This window comes from Sander vitreus, chromosome 1, assembly GCF_031162955.1.
Source record: "Sander vitreus isolate 19-12246 chromosome 1, sanVit1, whole genome shotgun sequence".
Taxonomy (NCBI): domain Eukaryota; kingdom Metazoa; phylum Chordata; class Actinopteri; order Perciformes; family Percidae; genus Sander; species Sander vitreus.
The window spans coordinates 39,082,891-39,109,729 of NC_135855.1; the positions used below are offsets into that span (position 1 = coordinate 39,082,891).

Below are 26,839 nucleotides of genomic sequence, written 5' to 3' on the forward strand. Positions count from 1 at the left end.
TTCAGACTATTTCCCTCAGAAGTGCAGTGGTACCAGACATCCCATACTCTAAATAAGCAATAAAGGGAGATAAAGTGCAGAAGAAAACATGATGTTAGGCATAGGGCTGGGTATCGTCCATGAGTTCCCAAATCGATTCGATTTCGATTCACAAGGTGTCAAATCGATTACATTTGCAATTTTATATTGGTCGGGGAAATTTCAGTTGCAATGTAAGTAACTGTAAAAGTTACTGTAAATTGTACGAACAAGAAGCAACCCTGCAATTATTATATTTAATAATGCACCAGGTTAATGTTTGACCCCCAACAAGTTTGTTTAACCCTTGTGTTGTCCTCCCCGGTCAAAACTGAAATTGAACACTTTTTTGATGCCTTTTTATCGCTTTTTGATTCTTTTTTTCAACATTTTCTTCGTTTTTTTTTACACTACCATCAGTGAACTGTACACAACCCTCACACCAATGTATTACCAATAGTTTTACACTAATTCTTTTTCGAATTCATGGTCATGAAACCTCATTTATATGAAATTATATAATTTTTTTTGTGTTTTGTCAAAGTTTAGTTTCAGGATATTGTTTTGAAACCCAAAATTCAATAAAGTAGTGAACTGATCCTTTACTTAACTCGCAAGGAGTGTTGTATGGAACCATCCATGTAATTTTTGAACAATTTGGATGAAAGAATTCCAAATTTCTGATGTAGAAACTGTTAAAAACGGGTCAAATTTGACCCGAGGCCAACAGGAGGGTCAAACCATTCCCATGTTGAAAAGGCATATATAGGACAATTTTTGGGGCTTTATTAATCGATATCCGATCACTCAAACAAAAATCAAAATAGGCTGAAAGCTGATCTGACTTTAGACCGACTGTGACTCTAACGCTTGTCTGAGTCGAGGGATTAACTCTCTTGGGGTTGACCATCATGAGCTCATCATCATTATCATCATCATCATCATCATTAACATCAACTAAAGGTGACCGTTCCTTTGAAGCGGTGTCTCCAAACCTGTGGAACTCCCTTCCTATTGCCTTATGTTCTGCAGTCTCTGTTAAAGCTTTTAAAAAGCAGCTAAAGACACACTTGTTTAAATTTGCTTTTGACTCATGTTTGTAACTTTGGGTTTTAGGTTTTAATCTTTTAAATGATTTTCATTGGTCCTTCAATTATTTTTTCCTTCCTCAGATTTTCTGTTGGATCTTTACTATATTTTTACAAATGTTTATCATGTGAAGCACTTTGTGACTTTGTCTGTAAAAGGTGCTATATCAAATAAACTTATTATTATTATTATTACTTCGTCCAATGAAAAAAGTAAATGGTGAATAAAGTGCTGAAAAGGTTTTAAGGTTTCCCTCTGGCTGGGAAACAGCCTCTTGACCTGGTAACTGGAACGCAAACCAGTGGATGGAAGTTCATGGACACAAGTGCCACAATGTCCTCCATCCATCCATCCATCCATCTTCATCCGCTTATCCGGGGTCGGGTCGCGGGGGTAGCAGCTCCAGCAGGGGACCCCAAACTTCCCTTTCCCGGGCCACATTAACCAGCTCCGACTGGGGGATCCCGAGGCGTTCCCAGGCCAGGTTAGAGATATAATCCCTCCACCTAGTCCTGGGTCTTCCCCGAGGCCTCCTCCCAGCTGGACGTGCCTGGAACACCTCCCTAGGGAGGCGCCCAGGGGGCATCCTTACCAGATGCCCGAACCACCTCAACTGGCTCCTTTCGACGCAAAGGAGCAGCGGCTCTACTCCGAGCTCCTCACGGATAACTGAGCTTCTCACCCTCTCTCTAAGGGAGACGCCAGCTACCCTCCTGAGGAAACCCATTTCAGCCGCTTGTACCCTGGATCTTGTTCTTTCGGTCATGACCCAGCCTTCATGACCATAGGTGAGGGTAGGAACAAAAACCGGTAGATTGAGAGCTTTGCCTTCTGGCTCAGCTCTCTTTTCGTCACAACGGCCACAATGTCCTCCAACACAGAATCAGTTTTCATTGTTGAATACTTACAATTCTCAACGATGGGTCCCTCTTTTTTAAAAGCATCATAAATTGTTTCAGTTCAGATCTGGTTAGTCCTGTTAGGTGAATTCCAAGGAATCCGCCTCTCACGTCTCTGAGATTGAAACTGACTGAACAAGCTTCTGCACGGACAGATTCTGCAAGACGCCATGGAGGCAGGTGTAGTCGTCCTGCTGTTGTTCGCACTGTTGGGGATTTCTTCGACGCTCAGCTTTTATGGAGATAGCATTAGTTTCATGCCTCCAAAAAAGAACGGGGATGGGACATTTAAGGTATGCTATTTTTTTTATTATTTTTTTTATCATTATCTTCTATAAACATTTATACTTATCATATTTTAATAAATACAACAGCAAAATGAATCATAGGATTATGACATTAAATGTAAAGCCAAAAAAAGTAATGCCATGACAGTCGGAAGTAAAAAGGACAGGAAATTGCTGTACAAAAAAAAGCACAAATGTGCTATATAAAAGAACATTGAAATGTAAAAATAAAAATACAGAATTATAGACATGATAACAGACAAAGGCCAGTGAGTAAAAATGTGTCTTAAGCCTAGATTTAAAAACAGAAATGTAGTTGGTGTCACTACATTTATTTGTCGTTTTTCCCTCTCACGACATGGAAGGAAATAAAATACCATGGCCATTTTTTCACTGATGAAATGAATGAAATAATGCAAAGAATGTAAACTATACGCTCAGGCCAACAAGTTGCTTCACAAGTTGTGTGTTCTGTCAACGTGAAATGTTCATTATTTACAGCTTTCTGCACACAGCTTATTTTGGGTGTAGCTACAGGAGAAGTATGCCGAGGCTGTTGAAGTTGTTGCTTCAGCTTCCCAGGTGGCATAGTGCCAGTCACCTGTTTGTGTCCTCTCTCGTGTCCCTACACGTGAGGCACTTTTAAGACATTTAAGGTATAATATCATGTGTTGCTTGGATGAGTCCGAGAACAGCATCATAGAGGCTTTAACCAGCTCGAGGAAGAGGGCTCAAAGCTTAGGAAACACCGGCGGGATAACTTACATATTTATATTTGGTGAATTAGGAGGCTGTGGCTCAGGTGGTAGAGTGGTTCCCCTCCCAAGGGGAAGGTCAGTGGTTCAATCCCTGGCCCTGCAGTCCCATGTTGTAGTGTAGCAAGACCCTGAATTTTCTCGTGATGTTGGGCCAACGGTGTGTGAAGGTGGCTTGTATGGCAGCCCAGAGAGCAGAACAGAAAGAGAGAGAGAAAGAGGGAGACATTTGTCACTTTGCCCGGTCTTTTTATCTTTTTTTTCAATTTGTTTTGTCACTTTTTATGATATTTTTGTAGATTTTTTTCCTGCGCTTTATTGATGGTTTCGTCGATGTTTTTTGCTGCGTTTCTGAAGCTTTTTCTGGAATCTTCAACACGTTTTTCAACGTTCTTTTGTCATTTTGTTTTGTCAAATACTATAACATTTAATAAAACACCCACATTCAATGAAAGTAGTGAACTGATCATTTATTTTACTTGTGAAGAGCGTTGCATGGAAGCATCCACGTTATTTTCTTTGACAATTTGGTTGAAAGAAACCCAAATTTCTGATATAGAAACTTTTTGAAAATGGGTCAAATTTGAGGGTTAAAGATCTGTATTTATAATATCTAACGTTAACCTTTCCTAGGTCTTTACATTTTTATTAGAATTACATTTATTTTATTTTTTGATTCATATTGCTTCGTAACAATATGAATCAATACAAATAGATTTATATTGTTATTATAACTCCATCCTAATGTTGTGTTGATGCTCATATGACAGTTTATTGTGTTTTGTCTGATGCTTCGGCAACATTGTTATTGAAAGAAATACAGAAACATGAGTCATAGTAACAGGATTCAAGGTATTTAAGGTGTTTACGGCTCCCACACTCTTCAGCAGGCGTAGATGGTGCAATATAATATAATAATAAGAAAATATGGTGCGTAGTTCTTTTGGAAAATGGGTTTCTTTTAGCATATATATATTGTTAGCGTAAATAATACTAAATACATTGAAAAATGCATTATTTGTGACTGAAATAGTGCTTGTTGGCAATATATTAGTGACCCCCACAGATGTATGATTTGACTGGTTTTGTGGGAGCTCAGAGCCCAATGGCTCCCATGTAACTCGAACATATGCATTATTTGTTTTATTATTTATACATGTCTACATGATGCCAATGCTGTATCCCCCCCCCCCAAACTCTGCAGGTGACCTTTTATCACAGACAGAATGGCAGAAGCAACTGTGAAGATCAATCTTCTTTCAAATGTGTGAGTGGGGTGTGCACAAGCTTGGATGAGTCCAGTGTGCTGCAAACGGACCAGGACAACACCGGCCAGCACAGGTGGTGCCAGTCTGAAGGGCACACAACAGCAACCATCCGCACTAATAAAACCTCCTTTTCTCTGATGTAAGTCCAGCTCATGGGAGCCCAACTCTCTCTCTTAGAACAGAATATGTGACATATGTAGGTGTAACATGGGGAAATGATTAAGAGAAGGGTAGTATAGGTACATTCTAGTACCCTGGAAATCCAGAGTTCTCGCGAGAGCACAATTTGAATTTGCTCAGCGAGTCACTCTGGCAACAAGTATTGATGCTCATTAACTATGTTCTTGTAGCCGAGCTGCACCAATCACATCGGTGTATCTGATATAGGCGGGCCAGAGGCGAGCTAAACAGATGACGACAGTTTAATCTACCAGTTAGCTCCTCTGGTAGCTAAGAGTTTAATCTACCAGTTAGCTCCGCTGGTAGCTCAGAGTTTAATCTACCAGTTAACTCCTCTGGTAGCTAAGAGTTTAATCTACCAGTTAGCTCCTCTGGTAGCTAAGAGTCTAATCTACCAGTTAGCTCCTCTGGTAGCTAAGAGTTTAATCTACCAGTTAGCTCCTCTGGTAGCTAAGAGTTTAATCTACCAGTTAGCTCCGCTGGTAGCTAAGAGTTTAATCTACCAGTTAGCTCCTCTGGTAGCTAAGAGTCTAATCTACCAGTTAGCTCCGTTGGTAGCTAAGAGTTTAATCTACCAGTTAGCTCCTCTGGTAGCTAAGAGTCTAATCTACCAGTTAGCTCCTCTGGTAGCTAAGAGTCTAATCTACCAGTTAGCTCCTCTGGTAGCTAAGAGTTTAATCTACCAGTTAGCTCCGCTGGTAGCTAACAGTTTAATCTACCAGTTAGCTCCCCTGGTAGCTAAGAGTTTAATCTACCAGTTATCTCCGCTGGTAGCTAAGACTTTAATCTACCAGTTATCTCCGCTGGTAGCTAAGCGTCTGGGGCTCTGGATACGTCACCCCGTGTATTGTTGTGATTGGTCGTAGTGTTATCCACTTGCGTGCAGTGAGATTTTCAAATGCATGCTTGGTGCCGCCCCTCGTGTTGGGCCATTTTCATTACTCAATGCCAGACCCTTGTAACCATCCGAGAGCACATTCGGCGTTAGGAGCTGGAAAGACCGCCCAAGCTGGCAACTCCGCAGTGAGTCAATGTTATAGATGGAGGGGCAGAGCAAGTTTAAATATCTTTTCTAGTCTATATTTCCATCTTGTAATGCCACTGTTTCGGGTATTTTTTCAATATAAATTATTTGTAATAGAGCACTTAGGGTTATAGCCGTACTTGTTTAAATGAAATATCTGTATTGACTGCATGATCATATCACTGTGTTATTGACTGCCATGCAAGCCACAAATTAAAGCTTGGCGGGCCGCAGGAGGCTCGCGAGCCGTGCAATTAGTAAAGGCTCTGACACACCAACCCGACGACTGACCTTTGGCAGAAAAGGCAGTCGGACTGACTGCCTCCCTGAGTTGGTCAAAAAAGTGCCTTCGAACACATCGAAGCGACGCCGACTTGAAAGTATGTTCTGCGCGTGCGCGAGACGTAATACGTCTCCATAACAGCAGGCGGCACTAATTTGTATTGTCGCCCAAAAAATTTAAACTGGCAGCTGATTGGACAAACGCGTCACGTGGGTCTGGCAACTATAATGGCGGCTCATTCGGAATACAATCTCATATTTTACAAAAATAGTTCACCGAAATGTGTTTCTGAAAACATTTTAAGAGAGAAATAGGCCGTGCAGTTGCTGAATCTTTCTTCATTTCAGATCGACAAAGGTCAGTTTAAAAGATTTTCGTCAGATTTTGAGAGGCGTTCGTCAGGCTCATCCTGCTCGTCATTTCCAGGTTAGCGCTCCACCAATCAGGTTGGTCATTGAGTCCGACTGCCCGCCTTCCGATTTAACAAGTCAAAACGGCCCAAATGAAGGCCGACGGCTCCTCCGACTGACGACAGCACGGAACACACCGAACAGACTTGAATCACTGACGGCCGATAATCGGGTTGGTGTGTCAGAGCCTTAACACTGTTTTAGGGTGTAATTTCCACCAGGGATATGCCCATGTCCCCCCCTCTTTTCAACATCCTGTTTGTGTCCCCCCGCTCTCAAATAGTTTTTTATACATAGTTTAGTACTATTTCTTCTGGCAGAATTTATGATTATGATCAACTTAATTATTGCCTGGATTTTGTATCACCGTAGTCCCTAAATGTATGTATAAATGCAGGAAATGGAATTCAAATCCCCTGTTTTGTGCCCCCCCCCCCTCCCACTTCTCAAATCAAAAGTACACCCTTGAGTACATTGTAGGCTATGTATGTGTAGGTGCATGGATCAGGTAAATGATGATGAAACTGTTCTTGAAACAGTGTGGTTCCATCTTTATCAGATGGCATCCATGCATTCATGAGTGGTAACCCACTCCACCTTCTTCTTTTCAGGGACTCGGGCTGCTGCTGGGCGTCTAATGTCGACGGAAAAACAAACTGGACGTCTCAAGCAGAGTTGGACCTGGGACGTCGATCTGACTCACACGCCCTCAACGGCTGTCCCGTAACGACAACAGTGTCTCGTCTACGGTACAAACCTTTTCTTTTCAAAGTGGGTTTATATGGGGCTCCATTTGTGCCAAAGGTATGTCACATGTGCCCTGTATGTATCAACTGAACAAATGTTACAAAACATTTGTCTGCGCTCCCTGCCATTTGGCTGTGTTGTTGTGAATGTTGTCCTGATGTGTCGTTTGACTGGCCTGATTTGATCGTTTTTCCAACCCAGTTTAGATGAAACCACGGCCACTACCATATGACGAAAGCCTGTGTGATGGATATTGTCCTTGATTATGTTGTAATGAAAATGCATTTGACCAAACTGATGTACCGTAATTCCTCAAATAAAACCCGGTAGTCAATTAAACGCCGGGAAAACTTAAAGGGAAAACTTTGTGTTGATAAGTGCCTTTCATATAATATTAAGTAAAAATAAAATTCAAGTTCATTGTAATGTACATTTCTACCAATTTAATTTAACAGATTCAACAATATAGTCATGCTTTTTTCCACACTTTGTTTTTCTGGATTATGGTACTCGTGTAAAGTATTATTGACCTACCGGTATTTAAGTCAATGCGGCTGTATGTGTTACTCGGCCAAGTGTAGTTTGTTGTAACGTACAGGTGCCAATAGATGCCAGTAGCTACATTGGATGTAACACAGGTCTCATTTAATGCTAGTGACGTACTTTTCAACAACTTATTGAAAACTAGCATGAGTTTTAAAGTATCCGGAGGAAAACTCGGGTGAAAAAGCTGCGAGACATTTCGACATTGACCCCAGGAGAATCCGATACTAGAAGAAACAGAAGGATAAGCTGACAAGATTAGCCGACAAGAGCAGAGCACGGCTAGCTAGCTGGAGGTGGGAGGAAAAAAGTTAGCCTGGAGCTAGAAACAAATAGCTACCGTCTGTAACGTTAATCAGATACTGGTGTGCTGCAAACCAGCAATGTGTTTTTATAAAACTACTGTATCCTCTTATTGTAATCTACCAGCAGTATCGTAGTACCTGTTTGTGAAATAAATACCCGGTACATTTACAGAGTTCAAACTGACACAATGGTGGTGTTTGATTCATTCTGACCCAAATTGCTTTGTCGCCCTTCTGGCTGTTGTTTTATACGGTGATATTTTTGCAAATGTTTCTTAAAAAATGAATGATCTCTGTCCACTCGAACGCTATGGCTGTTGTTAAAACAGTTTATTTAAAACAATTATACTTATCAAACAGATGGAATTAGAAATAAAGGCTTGCCTCTAGCAAAAGCCTGCTTCAAATAAAAGCCTGGTACCTTCTGCAGTTCAGGTAAATAAAGGCCCCGGTTTTTATTTCAGGTATTACGGTAATCAGGTTTAACCTTTGTGTCGTCTTCCCGTCAACCATGCAACTTTCAGTTTTTCTGGGTCGAAATTTAAAAATATAAAAGCCTTTGTTTTTTTGTCACTTTATTTGATTTTTTTGTCGATTATTTTCTGCCCTTTTTTGACTTGTTTTTTTTTCTTCATATTTTTGAAGATTTTTCCAACATTTTTGTCACTTTTTTCAAACGTTCTTTTATAAAAAATAATAATTCAAATGCTATAAAATTAAATATAATTCAATGAAAGTATTGAACTGATCATTTATTTTACTTGTGAACAGCGTTGTATGGAACCATCGAAAATGGGTCAAATTTGACCCGAGGACAACAGGAGAGTTAAACGTCTTTTGTAGTCGATCGTGCTGATTCCTTTACAATGCAACCTCTTACTGAGTGAAATTTAACAGATTGCATATGCTAACAGACGCATAGGCGAAGGCCTCCAGCACACTGGCTGCGTGGCGTGAGCGGGGCGTTTCTGTTGCGTGGCGGCTGCGTGGCATTTTCTATGTCTTTGCACACCAGAAACGTGTCTGACGCGGCGCTGTAAAAGGTCTTTCTGTTTAATGATGAAACCATTCCTCTTTCTTTTGCTGACGTCTTTACTCGAAAGGAACAAAATAAAGCCTGTCGGTTGTTGTACTGTTTAGCTTCTTGTTCAACATTGATTACAGCAAAGACAACATCGGCAGTATTGACGGCAAAATAGGCTACAGAATATTTCGTTCTGTATTGACAGGTGCAATATTTGAAAATCGATAATTATTATTATTATTTTTTTTTAATTACATTTATATCTGCATTTATGTCAAAACCTAGAGACTTTCAAACATCAAAATGTCATTTATTAAATGTATTCATGTCAAATGTCAAAAACATCTTTTTGTATTCTATTTTGCCTGGAAACACTTCCAACACGCTTGCGTGTCGCGTGAAAAATAGGCGTTGGTTATATTTCTAGCATGCACGCTTGAGCCGCACCTGAGACGTGCGTGTCATGCAGGCAGTGTGCAAGCTCTAACCTGTTAACATGGGAGCCAAAATAAAAACGGACATGCCACGCAGCTGACACACTCACGCCACGCAGGCAGTGTGCAGAAGGCCTAACGTGTCTCTCACCTGGATGTTATCAGATGGTACTCACCCTTGGCTGGTGAGCCCTTTGTCTTGAGAACAAAGGCATGCAAACACAAACTGAAAGACACCACCCTGGCCAGAGGGGGAGGACCTTGCCAAGGTATAAAGGGAGTTAACAGCTTCTCTGCTCTGAGCATTAAAAGTGTGACAATACTGTAAGAGATTTTTGTCTCGTTCCTCATTGTTAGAGTAGGATTACTAAATTGCCAAGACAACCTCTACACAGCATTGTTATGAATCCCACTAAATAGTCAAATGACAACATCAGTAAAGCTGCATTCACACTGACTGCATCGGATGTCAGACGGTCGGGTGAAAACGCAGGTCTTCCCATTTGAGTTTGAATAGGGTTTGGGGGAGCAAAAGAAACGCAGATTTAACTTTTGGAGAAACGCAACCCGACGTCACGCTGCCAATCATGTAACTGCCGATCAGACTTGTCAGTCACTGCCTCTATCACTGCCACAAGAAAGTTTTAAAACACCAAACACAAGCACTGAACTGCCCAGGAGTTTGGGAAACAGCTGACTGTTTCCTGCAACAACAAAGCACAGTCCCTCTGTCTCTTTTCTTACACGTTTTCTCCATGAAACAAAGGTAATATCACAGTCAAACGACACATCTGAACAGTTCAAAGTTGAATTGACACAGACAAATGTTTAGTCACATGTTCGGTTGACATGCGCTGGTGACATAATTTTGGCACAAATGGAACCTCGTAGTATGAAGGTATGAAAATTACACACTGTAGCAAAATGTGCCCTAACTGTGTTCCACAGTAATGTACGAGGAAAATATACCTTTACTTCACACGTGATGACGGAGACGGCTGTCTTGTAACATTAGAATGTAATGAAAACTGTGCTGTGAGGTTGTTGTTTTTTTTTTAAAATATTCTTTTTTTGGGACATTTCCACCTTTAATTGATAGGATAGCTAGATATGAAAGGGGAGAGAGGGGGGGAAGACATGCAGGAAATCATCACAGGTTGGACTTGAACCCTGGACCTTCTGCATCAAGGAATAAATCTCTATATATGTGAGCCCGCTCTACCAACTGAGCTAAATCAGCCACACCCCAAGATGTATTTAAATATTCATTGAAGTTAGTCTTCTTTGAATATAAAACTTTACATTAACTTGATTGGTCTCCCTTCCGTGTCACATTAATTGAGACGGTTTGTGACACGGAAGGGAGACCAGTCAAGTTAATGTAAAGTACCAATAATTATTTTATTAGAAATAATCCTAGCAGAGTTAGAAGGAGAAAGAAAAGGGGCTGGTATCCGTAGGCTTGGTAGAGTCCTAACAAGTGCCACTAAATTAGAATAACGACCCTCCTGACAGACAGGTTAGTACAGTGCAAGCAAACGGGAGGGAGGGGTCGTAATAAAGTGCCAAACAGTTTGAAAAATATGTAGAGCATTTTTGATTCTCCTTCAGTAAATCTCGCTGTTGCAAGCGGTCAAAATCTTTACAAAACTACTTCAATGGAAACTGCCATGTTTTATAAAAAACACACACAACAATGCACCTGAAAATAGTTTGTTAAGTTATCGTCACGTGTATGATTGTGTTTTAAGTTTTGTTTTCATGCAGGTCGCCTCTGAGCTGTTTTTAGGGTTTTTTCCTCTTCTGGCACACGATCCAGAAACAAAACAATGTGAGAAATATATAGTACAGTATTTGTGATTCTCCTTCTGTAAATCTCACGCTTGCCAAAGGAAAAACAAAAACAAGCTACGACGCCTAATGGTCCAAATTCTTTCCAAATCTACTTCTAAGAAATCTGCCATGTTCAAAAAAGACCGCTCAAAATGAATGAACCTGAAAATTCATGTGTCTATATTTAATCCACAAATAAATTGTGTTTTTCTGCAGATCGCCTCAGAACTGCTTTTCAGGGCTTCCTCTTCTGGCATACGATCCAGACGGAGATCATGTGAGGTGCCGCTTTGCTATAAAGTCTACAGCTCCTGCAAACTTCACTATGGATGAGGTAATCCATTCACATTGTGACCGAGCGCTAACAGCAGCTATAATGATGAGCCAGGCTAAGCAGTGAAAACACTGATATTATGTTTCTTCTTTCTCATCTCATTTAAGTACAGGCACCATTTGTACATATATTATGTAATGTAATTATGTACTGTAATTTGTATGTATTCCATGTATTTATTGCTCTATGCCCCACAGAAAAACAGGCGAGCAGAGTTCGTATTCGTGTTCACCCAGGAAAAGTTACGGAAACGCGCGTTGTGTCCCGGAAGTAAATACTGGTTTTAACTGAAACCACAATCTTTTTTCTAATCTTAAAGGGATGGTTTGGAGTAATTTCCCCCTAGGGTCCTTTGCACCATGACCCAAACACCCACCCCAGAAGCTTTTTTTCCTTGGTCTAATATTGGGCGAGTTAGCGCTATCAGCCGAATGGCTTAGTGCAGGCGCTAGCGGAACCAAATGTGTATCTCGTAAATTACACCCCCAAATAATGCCTGGAATGGTACCAAACTTCTACAGTAATACAAATAGATTCTGTACTCATAAAACGAGGCACTGGAAAGTTTGTAAGTACACCAGGAGTTTATTTAAATAGCCTTGCCTGATGGCTTCTCCTCTCTGCTGCTACCGCTGCTAGCTAGCTAGCTCTCAGATTCTCCTCCATTAGTTGTAGCTCCTCGGGTGACCTTCGAAATTGAACCTCTCATCGTTGCGTTTGATGCCAACCTCAAACTCTGCCATTTCATTGATCTCTTCTTCTGTTCTCTTGCTTCTTGCTCCTTCTTCACTACTTTACCGGTAGCCTCACCCGGCAATAGATGTCTTGCTCTATTGCAGGATCTCGCGGGTTTGGCTCGAGGTCATGGTGCAAAGGACCCTAGGGTGAAATTACTCCGAACCATCCCTTTAACTAGTCCTTTTTCATGCCTAAACTTAACTGTTGTCACCGCATGAAGGTCACTTTCTGTCGGCTAAACTCAACTGTAATGGCCGCTGAAAAAAACCCAACCTCGCAGTGCCCTGTAACTGGGTTGTGGCTAAGGGATACAGCTACAGACAGAAGTTACGCAAAATCTTATAATAGTTATAATTTAATACTTTCACGCAGGAAACGCGTGTTCATTCCTCGGGAGTGCTTTAATCCAAACCACAATCTTTTTTTCCTAAACGTAACTAGTCATTTTGGTGCCTAAACTTAACTGTCAACTTCTAGCCACAACACTGTACCCGGCTCACAGTCACTTTTTCTCGTTTAAATTTAACAGTAAAGACCGCTAAACTTATATGTCATGGGAATGTTGTCACGTGACCCGAGACTAGAGATGGTCCGATATAATTTTTTGCTTCCTCCGATACCGAGTACCGATCCAATACCAGTGTGTCATATTTTATTATGTTTTAACAGCTGTATACTACTATCCCTGTATGGATTTGATATGATTTCTATCTTCATTGTTCGGCCTGGCTCAGGTTAAACTTTTGGTGAAACATGAACGAACAAACAATGAATGCTGTAGAACTTTCTTTTATTATCCAGTTTGACAGTCAGTAATAATGGAAAAAGAACACAACTACTTTGAAGTAGATTTTCTCCAGGGCTAAATTCGGATCGGTGCCTAAACTCTAGTACTTTCCGATACCAACATTTTAGGCGGTATCCGAGGCTTTTCCGATACTGGTATCGGTATCGGAACATCTCTACCCGAGACCCGTAATTTAGTAGGATATTATACAAATAGTTATGCATAACTTTTTGTACCATATGATACAAACCTGTTCATGGCAATGCGTTGATTAGCTTTCTTTTTGGATGTTGACATTATAGTATTATAACCTTTATTTTTTTTTTATGTAGTTCAAAAAGTACTTTTTCTTACTCGTGCAGATTTTTGTCAATACTTTTAAACAGTTAAAATATTAGTTGTCACTGGTTCTTTTCTACATAGATTCAATATCCAAAGAGACAAAAGCATTTTAAACATCTTCATTTAACATTCTGTGTCCTCCCAGACTACGTGCACGCTGAAAACCACGGGTCAAGTCGACATCGGTGTCCACGTGTTTGAGCTGATGCTGGAGGACTCTTCCAGGAAAAACATCACGTTGACCTATGCAGATGGAACATCAGCATTTCGGAAGGCCTCCGACATAAACTCACCGCCTCTCTGCAAAGTGAAGCTGCAGTTCTCCATGGAGAGTGAGTACATACAGTACATGCACATTAGAGTGACACAATTGCACGGATTGTCTGACCAAGAAAACCTGATTTGGTGGCCAATCATGTAACTGGAGATCAGACTTGTCAAGACACACTTTTATCATTATAATGGATAGCGTTACTGAAGAAGTTATCATTGATAATTAAAGGTACAATATGTAACATTTCTGCATTAAAATGTCTAAAAATGACTATACCTATGTTATATGTTTTGTTGAATTGTGTACTTACACTATCCTAATTGTTTTCAACAACGTTCAAACCCAGAGAAATCTGTTATTTTATTTTAATGACACGGTCCGTTTCAGATGATACGTTCAGAGTAATCGTAAATCATACAATCTCACAGAAAGAATAACACTCAGTAACTGTTATACAGCTTGCTTTCTGCCACACAGCGTAATTCTGTCATTGATTACATGCCACCTACAACACAGTAATACAGCAGAGATCTTATTTATTGATACATTTCAATCTCATTTATTGATACATTTCAATCTTATTTATTGATACATTTCAATCTTATTTATTGATACTCAATCTTATTTATTGATACATTTCAATCTTATTTATTGATACATTTCAATCTTATTTATTGATACATTTCAATCTTATTTATTGATACATTTCAATATCGATTAATCCAGCTTAACGTAATGTGCTACGTTGACAAGTAATGTTAGTGTTAGCTCATGCTAATGCTCGGTGGGGAACGTTATAAGGTTACACCATTGTTCAAGAAGTTATTTTAAGTAAAATTGTTTTGATCAAGGTAAAGTTGCCGCGGCCCCAAAGATACTCGGCAGCCAGCCCCAGCAGTGAAGTAAGTCTCTCAGCGTATCCTCGGCTGGTCAGGGTCCGCGAAGTAGTAGCTAAGTCTCTCAGAGGTGTTGAGTATCATTACAACAAACCCTTTTTCCCCCGGTGCTGAAAACATCCAAAAAGTGACACTAAGGTGAAATATATTGTGATGTTGTTAGCTGCTGGCTAATGTTAGCTTGCTTGGTCGCTAACTAGTCAACTAGCTAGCTAACGTTAGCTACCAATACAAATCAAATCAAGAAAACGTAATTATGCGGGGGACATTGCAGCTCTTTCATCATTATGACATGAATAGAACGTTACTAAACGTAACAAGGATAAAACTGTAATGGATAAAGCTATCTGTGAACAGATCTAGTTTAATCAGTAATTGTATTAAACTACAACTCCCATAATGCCACTACACAACGTCATCAAAAGTCTGTGTTTACGTCCATTATTTTGATTGAGAGACCCCTAGCGGCAGAAAATTACATTACATTGTACGTTTAAAGTGATAATTTACTAATGTTAGCTAAGTTAACGTAAGTAACATGTTAGCTAACAACGTTAGCTGACAGTCTCCTCTCCAGCTTGTCATGACAAACGATGTATAATGTTTGTAATCTTATATCTAGTTAAATTACGTTAGCTCACGTTTCTTATCGAAAACATGAGTACTGACAGTGTGCTCCAAATGCACCTTGCGACTTAACAGTCTGCAGGGTCTCCATCACTGGGTCGAGCCCAGAGGGCATTAGAGCTGTTCTTCTCAAAGCACAGGAACATTAAATGTCCAAAATCAGGGTGCAAAGTTTGTCAAAAGGGAGGTAGAGAGGGTTAGAAAATAATATATCTTATTGTCCACCATGACAAGTTGTCTGTTTACCTTCAGACAGTGAGCTGGATTACCTTTACTCTTTTGCCCAAGTAAAGTATATTTGTAATTTATTTTCACCATATGACTTGTCAGGTATCATCCAATAGAAACTATTTAAATTCAATAGCTGTTTATTTATTTGATCTGCTGCACTTTGGATCAATAGACTGAGATTAAAAATTATGTGTATTGGATGTTTGTTGGGTTTAAGTGATGCTTTAGCCTTAAAGCGCTGACACACCAACCCGATTATCGGCCGTCGGACAGTCTGGCGAGGTCGGTGATTTGAGTCTGTCCGTACCGTTGTCAGTCGGAGGAGGAGCCGTCGGCCTTCATTGGACCGATATGACATGTTGAATTGGCCAGTGGGCAATCGGACTCAATGACCAATTACTGGAAATGACGAGCGGGATGAGCGTGACGAGCGTGACGAACACCTCTCAAAATCTGACAAAAATCTTTTAAACTGAACTTTGTCGATCTGAAATGAAGACAGATTCAGCAACTGCATGGCCGATTTCTCACTTAAAATGTGAACTATTTTCGTAAAATACGAGATTGTATTCTGGGAGAAGCCAGACCCGCGTGATGCGTTCGTCCAATCAGCTACCGGTTTTCATTTTTTGGGCGACAATACAGATTAGCGCTGCCTGCTGTTATGGAGACGTAGAACATACTCTCAAGTCTGCGTCGCTTCGGTGTGTTCTGAGGCACATTTTTGACCAACTCGGGGAGGCAGTCAGTCAACTGCCTTTTCTGCCGAAGGTCGGCCTTCGGGTTAGTGTGTCAGAGCCTTTAAGCTGCAGATCATCTTGCCTTTGCTGTCTCACAGAACGGTCTAATAACGTGAGAATGAAATGCTTTCCTTCAGAATGAGATTTTCATCCTTTGACACCTGTTGTGTACTTTTCAAAGAATGAACGCTTAAGGTCCTTGTTTCACAAAATGAATATTAAATGTACATATTGGATGCTCTATATGTAATAAGTATTTATAAAATGAAATGTCCAAATTAGCGTGCAAAGCTTGTCCTTTTGATTACTCAAATGTATGCCATACAAAAATGTCAGTAAAGAAAATGTCAGCTTTCCTTTTCTTGATGACCTCTTGTGTCTGTGTTTCAGTCCTTCCTCCAATACCAAACTGTGAGGCGGGTCACGTGCAGCCCATGTTCTTGTCCAGGACTCCTTCCCATGGGGATGTTCTTCACGCCACTGTGGGTCAGACATTCCAGCTTTATGCCCAAGCACAGGCACACCATGCCAGGTATTTATTTCAAAAATGTGTTAACCATGCCACCATCTTGGCTAAAGAACGAGCCTGTAATAAATTCTGGTTGCCTAAAAAGCAGATAAAAATACACTGCGTGCCAAATAAGAATGAGTGCTCTGGTTTATTGGCATTTCTTTAAACCAATCACAATCATCTTGGGCTGCGCTAAGCGGCAGATGGAGCCACGGTGCCTCTGCTAAATAACCTTGGGAAGGAACTTGTTTTGGTGGAACATGTGTACGTTCAAAAGTAGTTTTAGTCGTGCAACAGAAAACTCAGATTGGACAGATAGTCTAGCTAGCTGTCTGGATTTACCCTGCAGAGATCTGAGGAGCAGTTAACCATAGTCCTCAGAAATCCACCAGAGGTTAGAACGGCAACACTAAGAAAGTGGAAGGTAACGGACATCCGGCCAAAAAGAGGGACATCTGGCGGAATTTCCGGCGGCAACGAAGCAATCCTGGAAATGAAACGTAGTGGATATAGACTACTATCTGGCAGACGCTACAGAGCTGCCAAAACTCGGCCCACCTGACTCAAGAGACTGAGTTTGTATCCCACAGCCATCAGCACACTAAATAAACAAAAGAAATCAAGTAATTACTGCCATTCAGCGATCTACTAAGCACTTCCTGCACTTTAAAATACTTTTATATTTATTTATTTATTTACGTATCGCATTTTTATCCCACTGAATGTCCTTTGTCTTGTGTTTTTATGTTTTTATGTTAGAATGCATCACCTGAGTGTCACAACTAATTTTGTGGTTTTCCTATGCAGTGACAATAAAGGCTTTCTGAGTCTGATTAATTGTCACGTGTTTCTGTTTTCCTGAAGCATAAACGACTTCCAGGTGAGTGGCCCCCAGAACATGAGCAAAGTGTTCAAAGACGATAAGTTTGGAATAGCCGATGTGACTCTGAGCTGGACGCCACAGCACAGCGACCTGTACAGATCTGTCCCAGTGTGCTTCACTGCAGAGACAAATCAAAGGTGATCGTGTCTACATTTACTGGAAATGTGTGTTTTAATTTCCTGCTTACTGCTTTGTGCCGTGTTAGCAGAGCGGAGATCTATTGTTTCTTTGAATATGGAGCTGGAGTAACCCGGCAAGGACTTACAAAGAAATAAGCCTCTATTGTTCAGGAGATTATATGTTTCTGGTTTCTGTTAGCCTGACAAGCCAGACCCACATCGAGATGTTGGGTTTGGGAACTCCCCGTTGGCAGGGCTCAATCCGAGGGGCGGGATAAACGGTTGTCTTTCAAATTCCCTCTGCACGCAATAGGATAGCGCTACAACCAGGCAGAGCAACGAAGAAGGTAGCAGAGCTAGTTGATAGATTCAACTTTAAACTCCGATCACATCTTCCTTTTTGAAGAACGACTTCAGTGCCGTTCTTTGTTCTTTTCTCAAAGAAAAGCTGAACTCCAAGTCTTCCAGAGTCGCGGCCAAAGTTCCCAGCAGCAGCAGCCATAAGCCCCGCCCACCGACTCTATAAACAATGTGATTGGCCCGGCCAGTGTGCTGCTTGGGTGTGTCTAGATTTCTAGGCTAGGTTTCTGTAACTTCCAGTAAAAATGTTGTCTCCATTAAAGGGAGACGCTACATGCCGAGGCATTTATTTTATTTTGCCTCCCTAACATGTCTTCTATAAGACTAGTGGAAAGAAAACATTTCTTTTACTACACTTTGTCTCCTAAATTCACCAAAAGTTAGCATTAGATAATGCCTCATTTGCATAGTCAAACAAACAAAAACAAAACATTCAGCCAACTTGTAATACAACAAATAATTGTCTTAATGTCAGTAATCAACTGGGGAAGTTTCATGGTGTTATCTATAATCTGAAGATTTTCACACAGGGCTTTGTTCAGATATCATTCACAGCCTGATTCATACAACGTTTATACCTAAAACATGGAGAAAATAGATTTTTTTTTATAGCTGTTGACAGTATTTTCTAATTAATGGAGTGATAAAAAGAGATGTCAAAAATCCCCTCTGTAAAAACCTTTTACAGAACTTTGAATCTGGCTTAATCCAATGTTCACATTTCTGTTCTGGAAATGGTCACATATTAGCACATATTTAATAAAGGAATGCCTCATTTGGATATTTAAACATTACAATTTCAGTAAACTTTTTATACAAAAACATTTTGTCGTAATGTAAGTAATCAACGGGGGAGTTTTAATGGTGATATATATATTAGTTACAATGTTTTCCATATTCACCTGTAGTGTCTCCCCTTAAATCTAAATATTCAAACAAAGTATATCTGTTGTTCTTTTTCTTCTTTTTGCAGTTTGCACTGAAACCTCTTTTCTTTGTTTTGTCATTCAGCCAGTCAAACATGAGGTGTGTTGTTCTCATGGTAACCCAAGCAGCTCTCATTCAAGGTTTGTTAATCACCATTCATCATCATTGTTATCAGTGGTGGAATGTAACTAAGTACATTTATTCAAGTACTGTACCAAAGTACACATTTGAGGTGCTTATACTTTTCTTGAGTCTTTTCTATTCATGCCACAGAGTTTGTTTTGCTTTGTATGTTGCGCGTAATACGCAGTATAGCGCAAAACAGGTCTCAGATGATTTGCATTCACACACACACACACACACACACACACACACACACACACACACACACACACACACACACACACACACACACACAGTGCGTTTCACTATCTTTGTGGGGACCCGTCATTGACATAATGCATTCCCTAGCCCCTTACCCTAACCAAAACCATCACAACTAAATGCCTAACCTTAACCCTTACCCTCACCCTAACCAGAACCTAATTCTATTGCTAATCCTAAAACCAAGTCTTAAATCTCAAACAGCCCTTTAAAGTTGTGGGGTCCAGCATTTTGGCCCCACAAAGCTGTCGGGACCCCACAAGTATACTGTGCTCCCGGTTTTTGGACCCCACGAATATAGTTAAACAAGAATACACACACACACACACACACACACACACACACACACACACACACACACACACACACACACACAGACCACATTACAATCAGTATGCTATCCTCTAAATGTATCTACTAATTGAGCAATGACCACAAGTCATATTACTTATTCCTCAAAGTTCTGACTCTGGGGACAGAAAGCAGAACTGCCCTAGACCACCTGGTTCACAATGTAGCAGCAGATCAGAAATATATTTTGGCCCTAAACCGTTCAGTGCTTTGTAAACCAACAGTTGTATTTTAAAATTCTTTTAGAGACAGGAAGCCAGTGTAAAGACTTCAGAATTGGAAGCCACGTTACAGTCTGTAGGAGTTGCAGTCTAAAGCTAAATGTCCTTATTGATGAAAAAGTTAACACAAAAGTTGTATTTACAGGCAAGGCCAGTGTCACATGCTCACCCAACAAGATGACGGTGGCCCTGGAGAAAGCTTCCATGCCCGGCATCGACGTGAACTTCCTCCAGCTGAGAGACTCGTCATGCTCTCTCACCTCCAATGGCACGCACATCTTAGGCAGCATGTCATTCACCACCTGCGGCACAAAACTTGAGGTGTGGAAAAACATTTACACTACATTTTACAGTCTAAGAACAGACAGCCCTGTCTCCCTAAAAATTACGTTCCCATACAATGAAACTGCATTCGTTTTTTGTCACCCAGGAAACCGCTGTTGGTGCCCTTTGTGAAACCAAAAGTCAACATGATTTGTTTAACCTAACATACTTAATTTACATAAGTAACTTGAATTACGTAACAAACATACTTATTTTCACCCAAACCATAATCTTTTACTAAACCTCACCAAGTTGTTTTGTTTTTATTTTTAACATTAGCAACTTGTTTAAAATAAAGACAAATTCACTCATTGTGAAATCCAAATTCCTGTTCTTTTTCCTATCAGTCACTAAACGGTTATAATCAACCAACTTTTATTTGTCTTAAATTCAGGACGGAGGTGACTTTCTCGTTTTTGTGAATGAGATCAACTCCTTCGAGCTGGCCAACGAGATAATAGTCCGAAGGAAGACAGTTAAGATCGAAATCTCTTGCAAGTTTCCCAAAACCATCAGCATCTCCAGTTACTACAATCTCCAAAAGTCTGACTACATTTTCACTGAGTCCAGCTTCGGCAGCTTTGGCTATACTTTTGACGTATACACCAATAGCAACTTTACAAGCAAAGTGCCGGCCATCGCCTATCCAGTGGAGATCAGTTTGTTAGAAAAGATTTATATGGGCATTCGGGCTGAATCGGATCTACCAAATGTGTCATTGTTTGTCGAATCATGCAAAGCCACTCCTGATGACAACCCTAACAACACCCTCTCCTTTGACCTCATCAAGAACGGGTGAGTGCTGATGCCTTCTGCAAGCACAAACAGAAATGCTTTTGGCTTTTAATTTGAAACTGTTTAAATTAAGATCTGGGAATATAATTACAATTGTCTTGTATTTACAGTTCCTTGATCATATGTGTGTGCTTGCTGTCCTCATGAACCATTCCTACATATAACTACGAAAAGTAATGCACTATAATTCATATGTATTCGGCATATTTATTGCTGTATGCACCACATTGACTGCCGCTGTATGAGGCCGTGAAAATCCGCATAGGAAGGAGGTAAATCGGTAGGTCCTAAAACACAGGGCTTTCAAGCGGGTAGCTGAGTTTGTGTCCCAGAAAAATTTAAGGGGAATGCACAAGACTTTCACCCAGGAAATGAGTGTTCGTGTCTAACTAGTCGTTTGATGCCTAAACTTGACTTAACTGTTGCTGCATGACACAGTCAACTTTTGTCGGCTAAACTTAACTGCAATGGCCGGGACTTCACGGTCCTCTGTAGCCGGCTCACAGTCACCTAAATTGAACTGTAAAGACCGCTAAAGTTAACTGTCATGTGACCGTCCGGCAGTCGCCGTAATTTCGTAAGATATCATTCGAATTGTTGTGCATCAGTTTTCCTACGATATCATACGAACCCGTTCATGAGAATGCGTAAGTATGTATACTGTATGTGACGTGCTACCATTTTCTTTTCTCACAGGTGTCTACTGGATGAGACTCTTAAAGTCCACTCATCAAACCTGACTATATTCAACTTTGAGGTTCAAGCCTTCAAATTTTCTGGAAACTATAATGAGGTAATATCAATTAATACTAAATCATGCCCTGTCTGAAAAGTGAAGCCAATTTGGAAGTGACTTAAAGCTGCGTTCTCTCTAACGTCTAGCAGGGGGCAACTCCACTGGCTCCAAAAAGAAGTCTGTTTCTATAGAAGTCTATTAGAAAATGAGCCTACTTCTCACTTGATTTATTACTTCAGTAAACATTTTCATAATGAGTTTATGGCCTCAATCGCTAGTTTCAAGTCTTCTTCGACTTGTTTTTTTTAGGGGCGTAACTACACGCCAACCTGTCAATTAGGACAGAAGCTTAGCAATGCTAACATTAACATGTTAGCATTGTATACATTAAAATAGACCTGAACTTGTTTTTGCGTTTTTTACCTGAACATTTTGGTCGCCTAAAAATGTGTTGTTCAGCATTTCTGCCAACCAAGCTAGCTAGCTAGCGCTAGCATTAGCTGTCAACTTAGGGCAAAGTTTGCCGATTATCTGTACTGCCATACATGCAGATGAATGGCGGCAGTACCTGGAGGTCTGCGTTTAAATCTCCATTGGATGACTCGGCTCAGAAGGGTTGAAAATTGGCAACTTTCACTCTTTAGCGTTTAGCTTAGCGCAGCAACATTGGCCACAGCCATGTTGCCAAATTTGAGACTTCAAAACAGCAGTCTACAAACCAATGGATGACATCAAGGATGCTACGTCCACTATTTTTACAGTCTATGTTATGGACTTAACTCAACCACTTAATTTCATTTTTGCACTAAAACGTCTTACCTTCCACCTCCCAGGTGTACATCACCTGCTCCGTCATCCTGTGCGAGTCTGGGAATGCCTTTTCCAGATGTGCCCAGGGTTGTGTGGCACAGCCAGCCCGCAGACGCAAGCGATCGCTGCACAAGGAGACAGTCAGCCACTCCATAACCCAGGGTCCATTTCAGTTTGTCGGGCAGGAAGTTCCCAATGCAGTCATGGAAGATAACAACAGTCTGATGAAAAAGAGTGACACAGCTGCTGAAGGTTAATATGTGCCCTACCTACTAGAGCTGCAACTTACAATTATTTTAATTGTTGATTATTTTCTCGATCAATGGATTAGTTGTTGGGTCTATAAAATGTCAGAAAATGGTGAAAAATGTGGGTTAGTGTTTCCCAAAGAGAGAAGAGTTTCCTTAAGAAGCTGGAATCTGAGAATTTTTACTTTTATTCTTAAAATATGACAAACCAATTAATCAATTATCAAAATAGTTTAGATTAATTTATCGAATTAATCAATTAATCTTTGCCGCTCTACTACCTATGTACCTACTCAATTACTTATAACTTATTCATCCACTTAATAACCTACTTACTTAACTACTTAATCACTTACCTAATTACTTAATTACCTAATCACTTTTTACATACCTAAATTACTTAATCACTTTCTTAGTTACATAATCACTTACTTAAATATTTAATCAATTAATTACAATGTTTCAATTATTCAATTCAATGAACTTTATTCATCCATTAGGAACTTCATTTGTGCAAAACATCAGTGTGTGTACAGTTCCCATACCCAGCAACACAATGCATTAAAGCACACACAGCACACAGTGGGCTGGAGCCGGATCTAGGCATAGTCATCCCAGACACGTCGCTAGGGCCCATTTACCACTACGGGGGCCCAGAAAGAGGGAAAAAAAATGTAAATTTCCAATCCAACACATAAAAAAAACTTTAAAGTACAGTAAAGTACTCCAATTGCAGGAAAATGTGTTTCCGCTTCCGTATGTTAGATAGCCTGAACGGTTACACCAACTACCACTTTTTTGGGATTCTTTCGGCTGCAGCAAAGCGGAAAAAAAGACAAATGAAAAAGAAGAAAGAAAACGACAAAGATGGGTTTCACACAAGTTTCCCTCAGGCCCTTCTAAGGTTGGGTACCGAAACGACCGGTATCTACTGGACCGAATCGCAACGCAGATTTCGGTGCCTCATTTTGGTGCCAATTAAATGCCTTTTGCGCTGCTCTCTGATGCTCTGAAACAGACGTTAGAGGCAACAGAAGCATCACTGCATGTGACGCTAGGTAACACTTCACTTGGCAGCAGGTAGCGTTAGCCTACCGTTAGCTAGCAGCTGGATTAAACACGGTTAAAATGCTGACAGCTAAACGGTGTAAAGTGTGACTGTATTTCACTGTATAGGATTCCAGGACAGCGGGACGTTAAGCAGTCTGCAGCTGCCTTTGTCGGAAAAACAACACAGACGGTGCGTTCACTTGAAAATAGTAAGCCTCATGGTGCATTCAAAGATATGGTAAAATACCCTATTCCCTATTACCCTATTTTTTTTTTAAGTATTGGTTCAGGCACCGTTTAGGCACCGGCACCATTTTAAAAGTATCGTTTTAGCACCGGTATTGGAAAAAACCCAAATGATACCCAACCCTAGGCCCTTCAAATAAGCCTTATTTAGGTGGATTGAAATACCTTAATGAATAAATTAGCATAATAATCATGTGGCAGTTAAAAGTAATCTTGTTTATTCACCAAATAACAAAGTATCCATTTGGAGGGGGCCCGAAAATGCAATATGCCTAGTGTAACCTTTCCATTTAATCCGGCTCTGGTCAGGAGGTGAAACTTGCAAAGCACAATACATACAAAACAAATGTACTGTTGTCTTTCAGTGAACCCTCCACCAGTTTCTCCAGACACCAAATCAAGCGGAGGACGTCGGGACTTCGCTCCTACAGTCTCCAGCGGAGGAGGAGGTTGGGGAATCCTCAGCACCAACATCAGCACCGTGGTCTTTGGCTGCGTCTTCTCAGTAGCACTGGTGTTGATAACTTTGCTGCTTCATTACTTCATGAGGAAGAGAAAAGCAGACGACCAAAAATCTCTCTTAGGTTCTGGCTGGGAGAACTAAAACCCAACTCATTTAATAACGTGCTGTTTTACACAGCATATATTTTTTTTTGTATGTAAAGTTATATTTTGGTAAAGGATAGGTTCAGATTCTTAAAACAATACTCATGCCCAGATGCAGTGATTCTCAAACCTGGTCCGTGGCACTCTGCCAGGGGTCCGTGGAAGTTTTGAGTTTCATTGATTTAAATTATTATTATTTAAAATTTTTTCTTACAAAAGGCTTCATAATTCAACGAATAATGTTTTAATTTTTAAATCTATAATAGTTCATAGATTACATCCAACTCTATAACTTGCACTACACAAAACAATCTTTAATACATGTCGAATATCTTTCTAATACATTTCTATTGTGTTGTTTTTCACGTAATTAACACTAGTGTAAATAATACACAAATAATACACTCAAAATATTCCAAGGGACATACATGAGGGGGCTCCTTCCTTGAGATTGACAACCTCTGCCCAAATGTACATTCATTCATCATCCCTCCTGATCATACTGGCCATTGAATAGATCCCTAACATTTTTTCAATTGAAGAGATGGAGGGAAGGAACAAAGTCCACACAATCCTCCCTCTCTGCAAATATATATATATATATATATATATATATATATATATATATATATATATATATATATATATATTTGGGGCTGTCAGCATTAACACGTTAATCGCGATGCAATTAAGGGCCGAGCATAACGCATTCATTTTTAATCATGTGATAAAACATGCGATAAATCGCAATTAAAAAAAATAATCGTTTGACAGCCCTAATATATATATATATATATATATATATAAAGTTTATCTGAAGGTAATGTGAGGCTTCAACAGGCTGAGTTAGACAAATGCAATTAGTTTAAAAATGTTTTACGTCTAATATAAGTGATTGTCTTCTTGAGTCTTTGCAGCACAGAATTGACTGTGTTTTCCCGGACAGTGTTGTTTTGCTGAGCTGCAGTGGACTACACATTTTGCACTACAATAGCTTTGCAATACATTAACTTAGATACTAAGATACTCAGCTGATTTATCCAACAGCCTTAAAAAGGATTTCCTTACTCGACTGGCCAGAATGAACGGAAGGAATTATTACAGTAAGTAACACCTTGTTTCAATGTTCATATCAACACATGACTATTGTTTTAAGACATATTTGACAAATTGGGAACCTATCCTTTAAAGAGTTATGCTTCTGAAATTGATAAAAGTGTTTGGACGAAGTTTCTGGTCCCTCTATACTGTCTACTGCCAAATAAAGGCACAAGCCATAAACAAATAAAGTACATTGTTAATGCATTACAGCCTTCTGGTTTTGATTTCTATTTATGGTTGTTTGCCCCATGGCTAGGAACCAATCACGCCATCACCTGCTGCTCATTGTTCGCTTAACCAGTTTTAGATTAGACTGTACTCTCCAGAAGTAAAAAATATTTCTAATGAGGATTTTTTCGAAGCATTTAACTTCAGGTGATGACAGTCTGTGTGGTTAAGCAAGTACAGAAATAGTAACAGTTGATACTACAAATTTGGGATTTTTTTATTTGGCTTATTAAGGACCCAATTATCATTGTCATTTCAACCAAATAAAATACAGGTGTATTTACTTATGTAATTGAAGAGTTCAATTTATAGCTGTATTACCATTTTATTCTATTTGTCCTGTGTAGACATGTTTAACCACTGTTTTAAACATTCCTCATCTAAACAATTGTTAACTCTGTCCTCAGATACAGTATTAGGGGACCACTGAGGCCTATATAAAAGAGACTTCCGATACAGTATTAGGGGACCACTGAGGCCTATATAGAAGCATCCAAAAAGCAGCATGTCATAGGACCTTTAAGGTTCATAGTGGAGGTGCCCTCTAGAGGCTCTAGATGACGAAGTAAGTGTGCCAAACAAACAAAGGATTTTCAGCCAGGAGATCGGGGTTTGTGTCCCGTTGGAAAATAAAAGTAAATGGCCAGGTTTTTTTAACTCTATGGAACAAACGGAACTACGTCACATTCTGCATCTTGTGCATTACCGGAAGTTAAGCTACATAACAGGTGGTTTTAACCCAAACCACAATCTTTTTCCAAACTAAACTTAGAAGTGTTGGTGCCTTAACGTAAATCCACGACCATTATGTTCTGTCGTTTAGATATGACGAAGGAAAACGCTCCTGTGGGTCATATAACAGGGTAGAAAT

The 26,839-nt window shown here is 40.0% G+C and overlaps 1 protein-coding gene across 1 annotated transcript; it reads left to right on the forward strand.

The window, feature by feature from the left end:
- Positions 1-2,151: 2,151 nt before the first annotated feature.
- On the forward strand, positions 2,152-25,944 carry LOC144521141 (uncharacterized). The gene is made up of 13 exons (XM_078255501.1): positions 2,152-2,299; positions 4,253-4,455; positions 6,825-6,962; positions 11,316-11,433; positions 13,446-13,632; positions 16,459-16,600; positions 17,444-17,599; positions 18,953-19,008; positions 19,970-20,145; positions 20,543-20,943; positions 21,640-21,736; positions 22,513-22,741; positions 24,399-25,944. Exons 1-13 carry the CDS (start codon positions 2,177-2,179, stop codon positions 24,635-24,637), a joined length of 2,265 nt encoding a protein of 754 aa, XP_078111627.1. The 5' UTR covers positions 2,152-2,176; the 3' UTR covers positions 24,638-25,944.
- Positions 25,945-26,839: the final 895 nt, after the last annotated feature.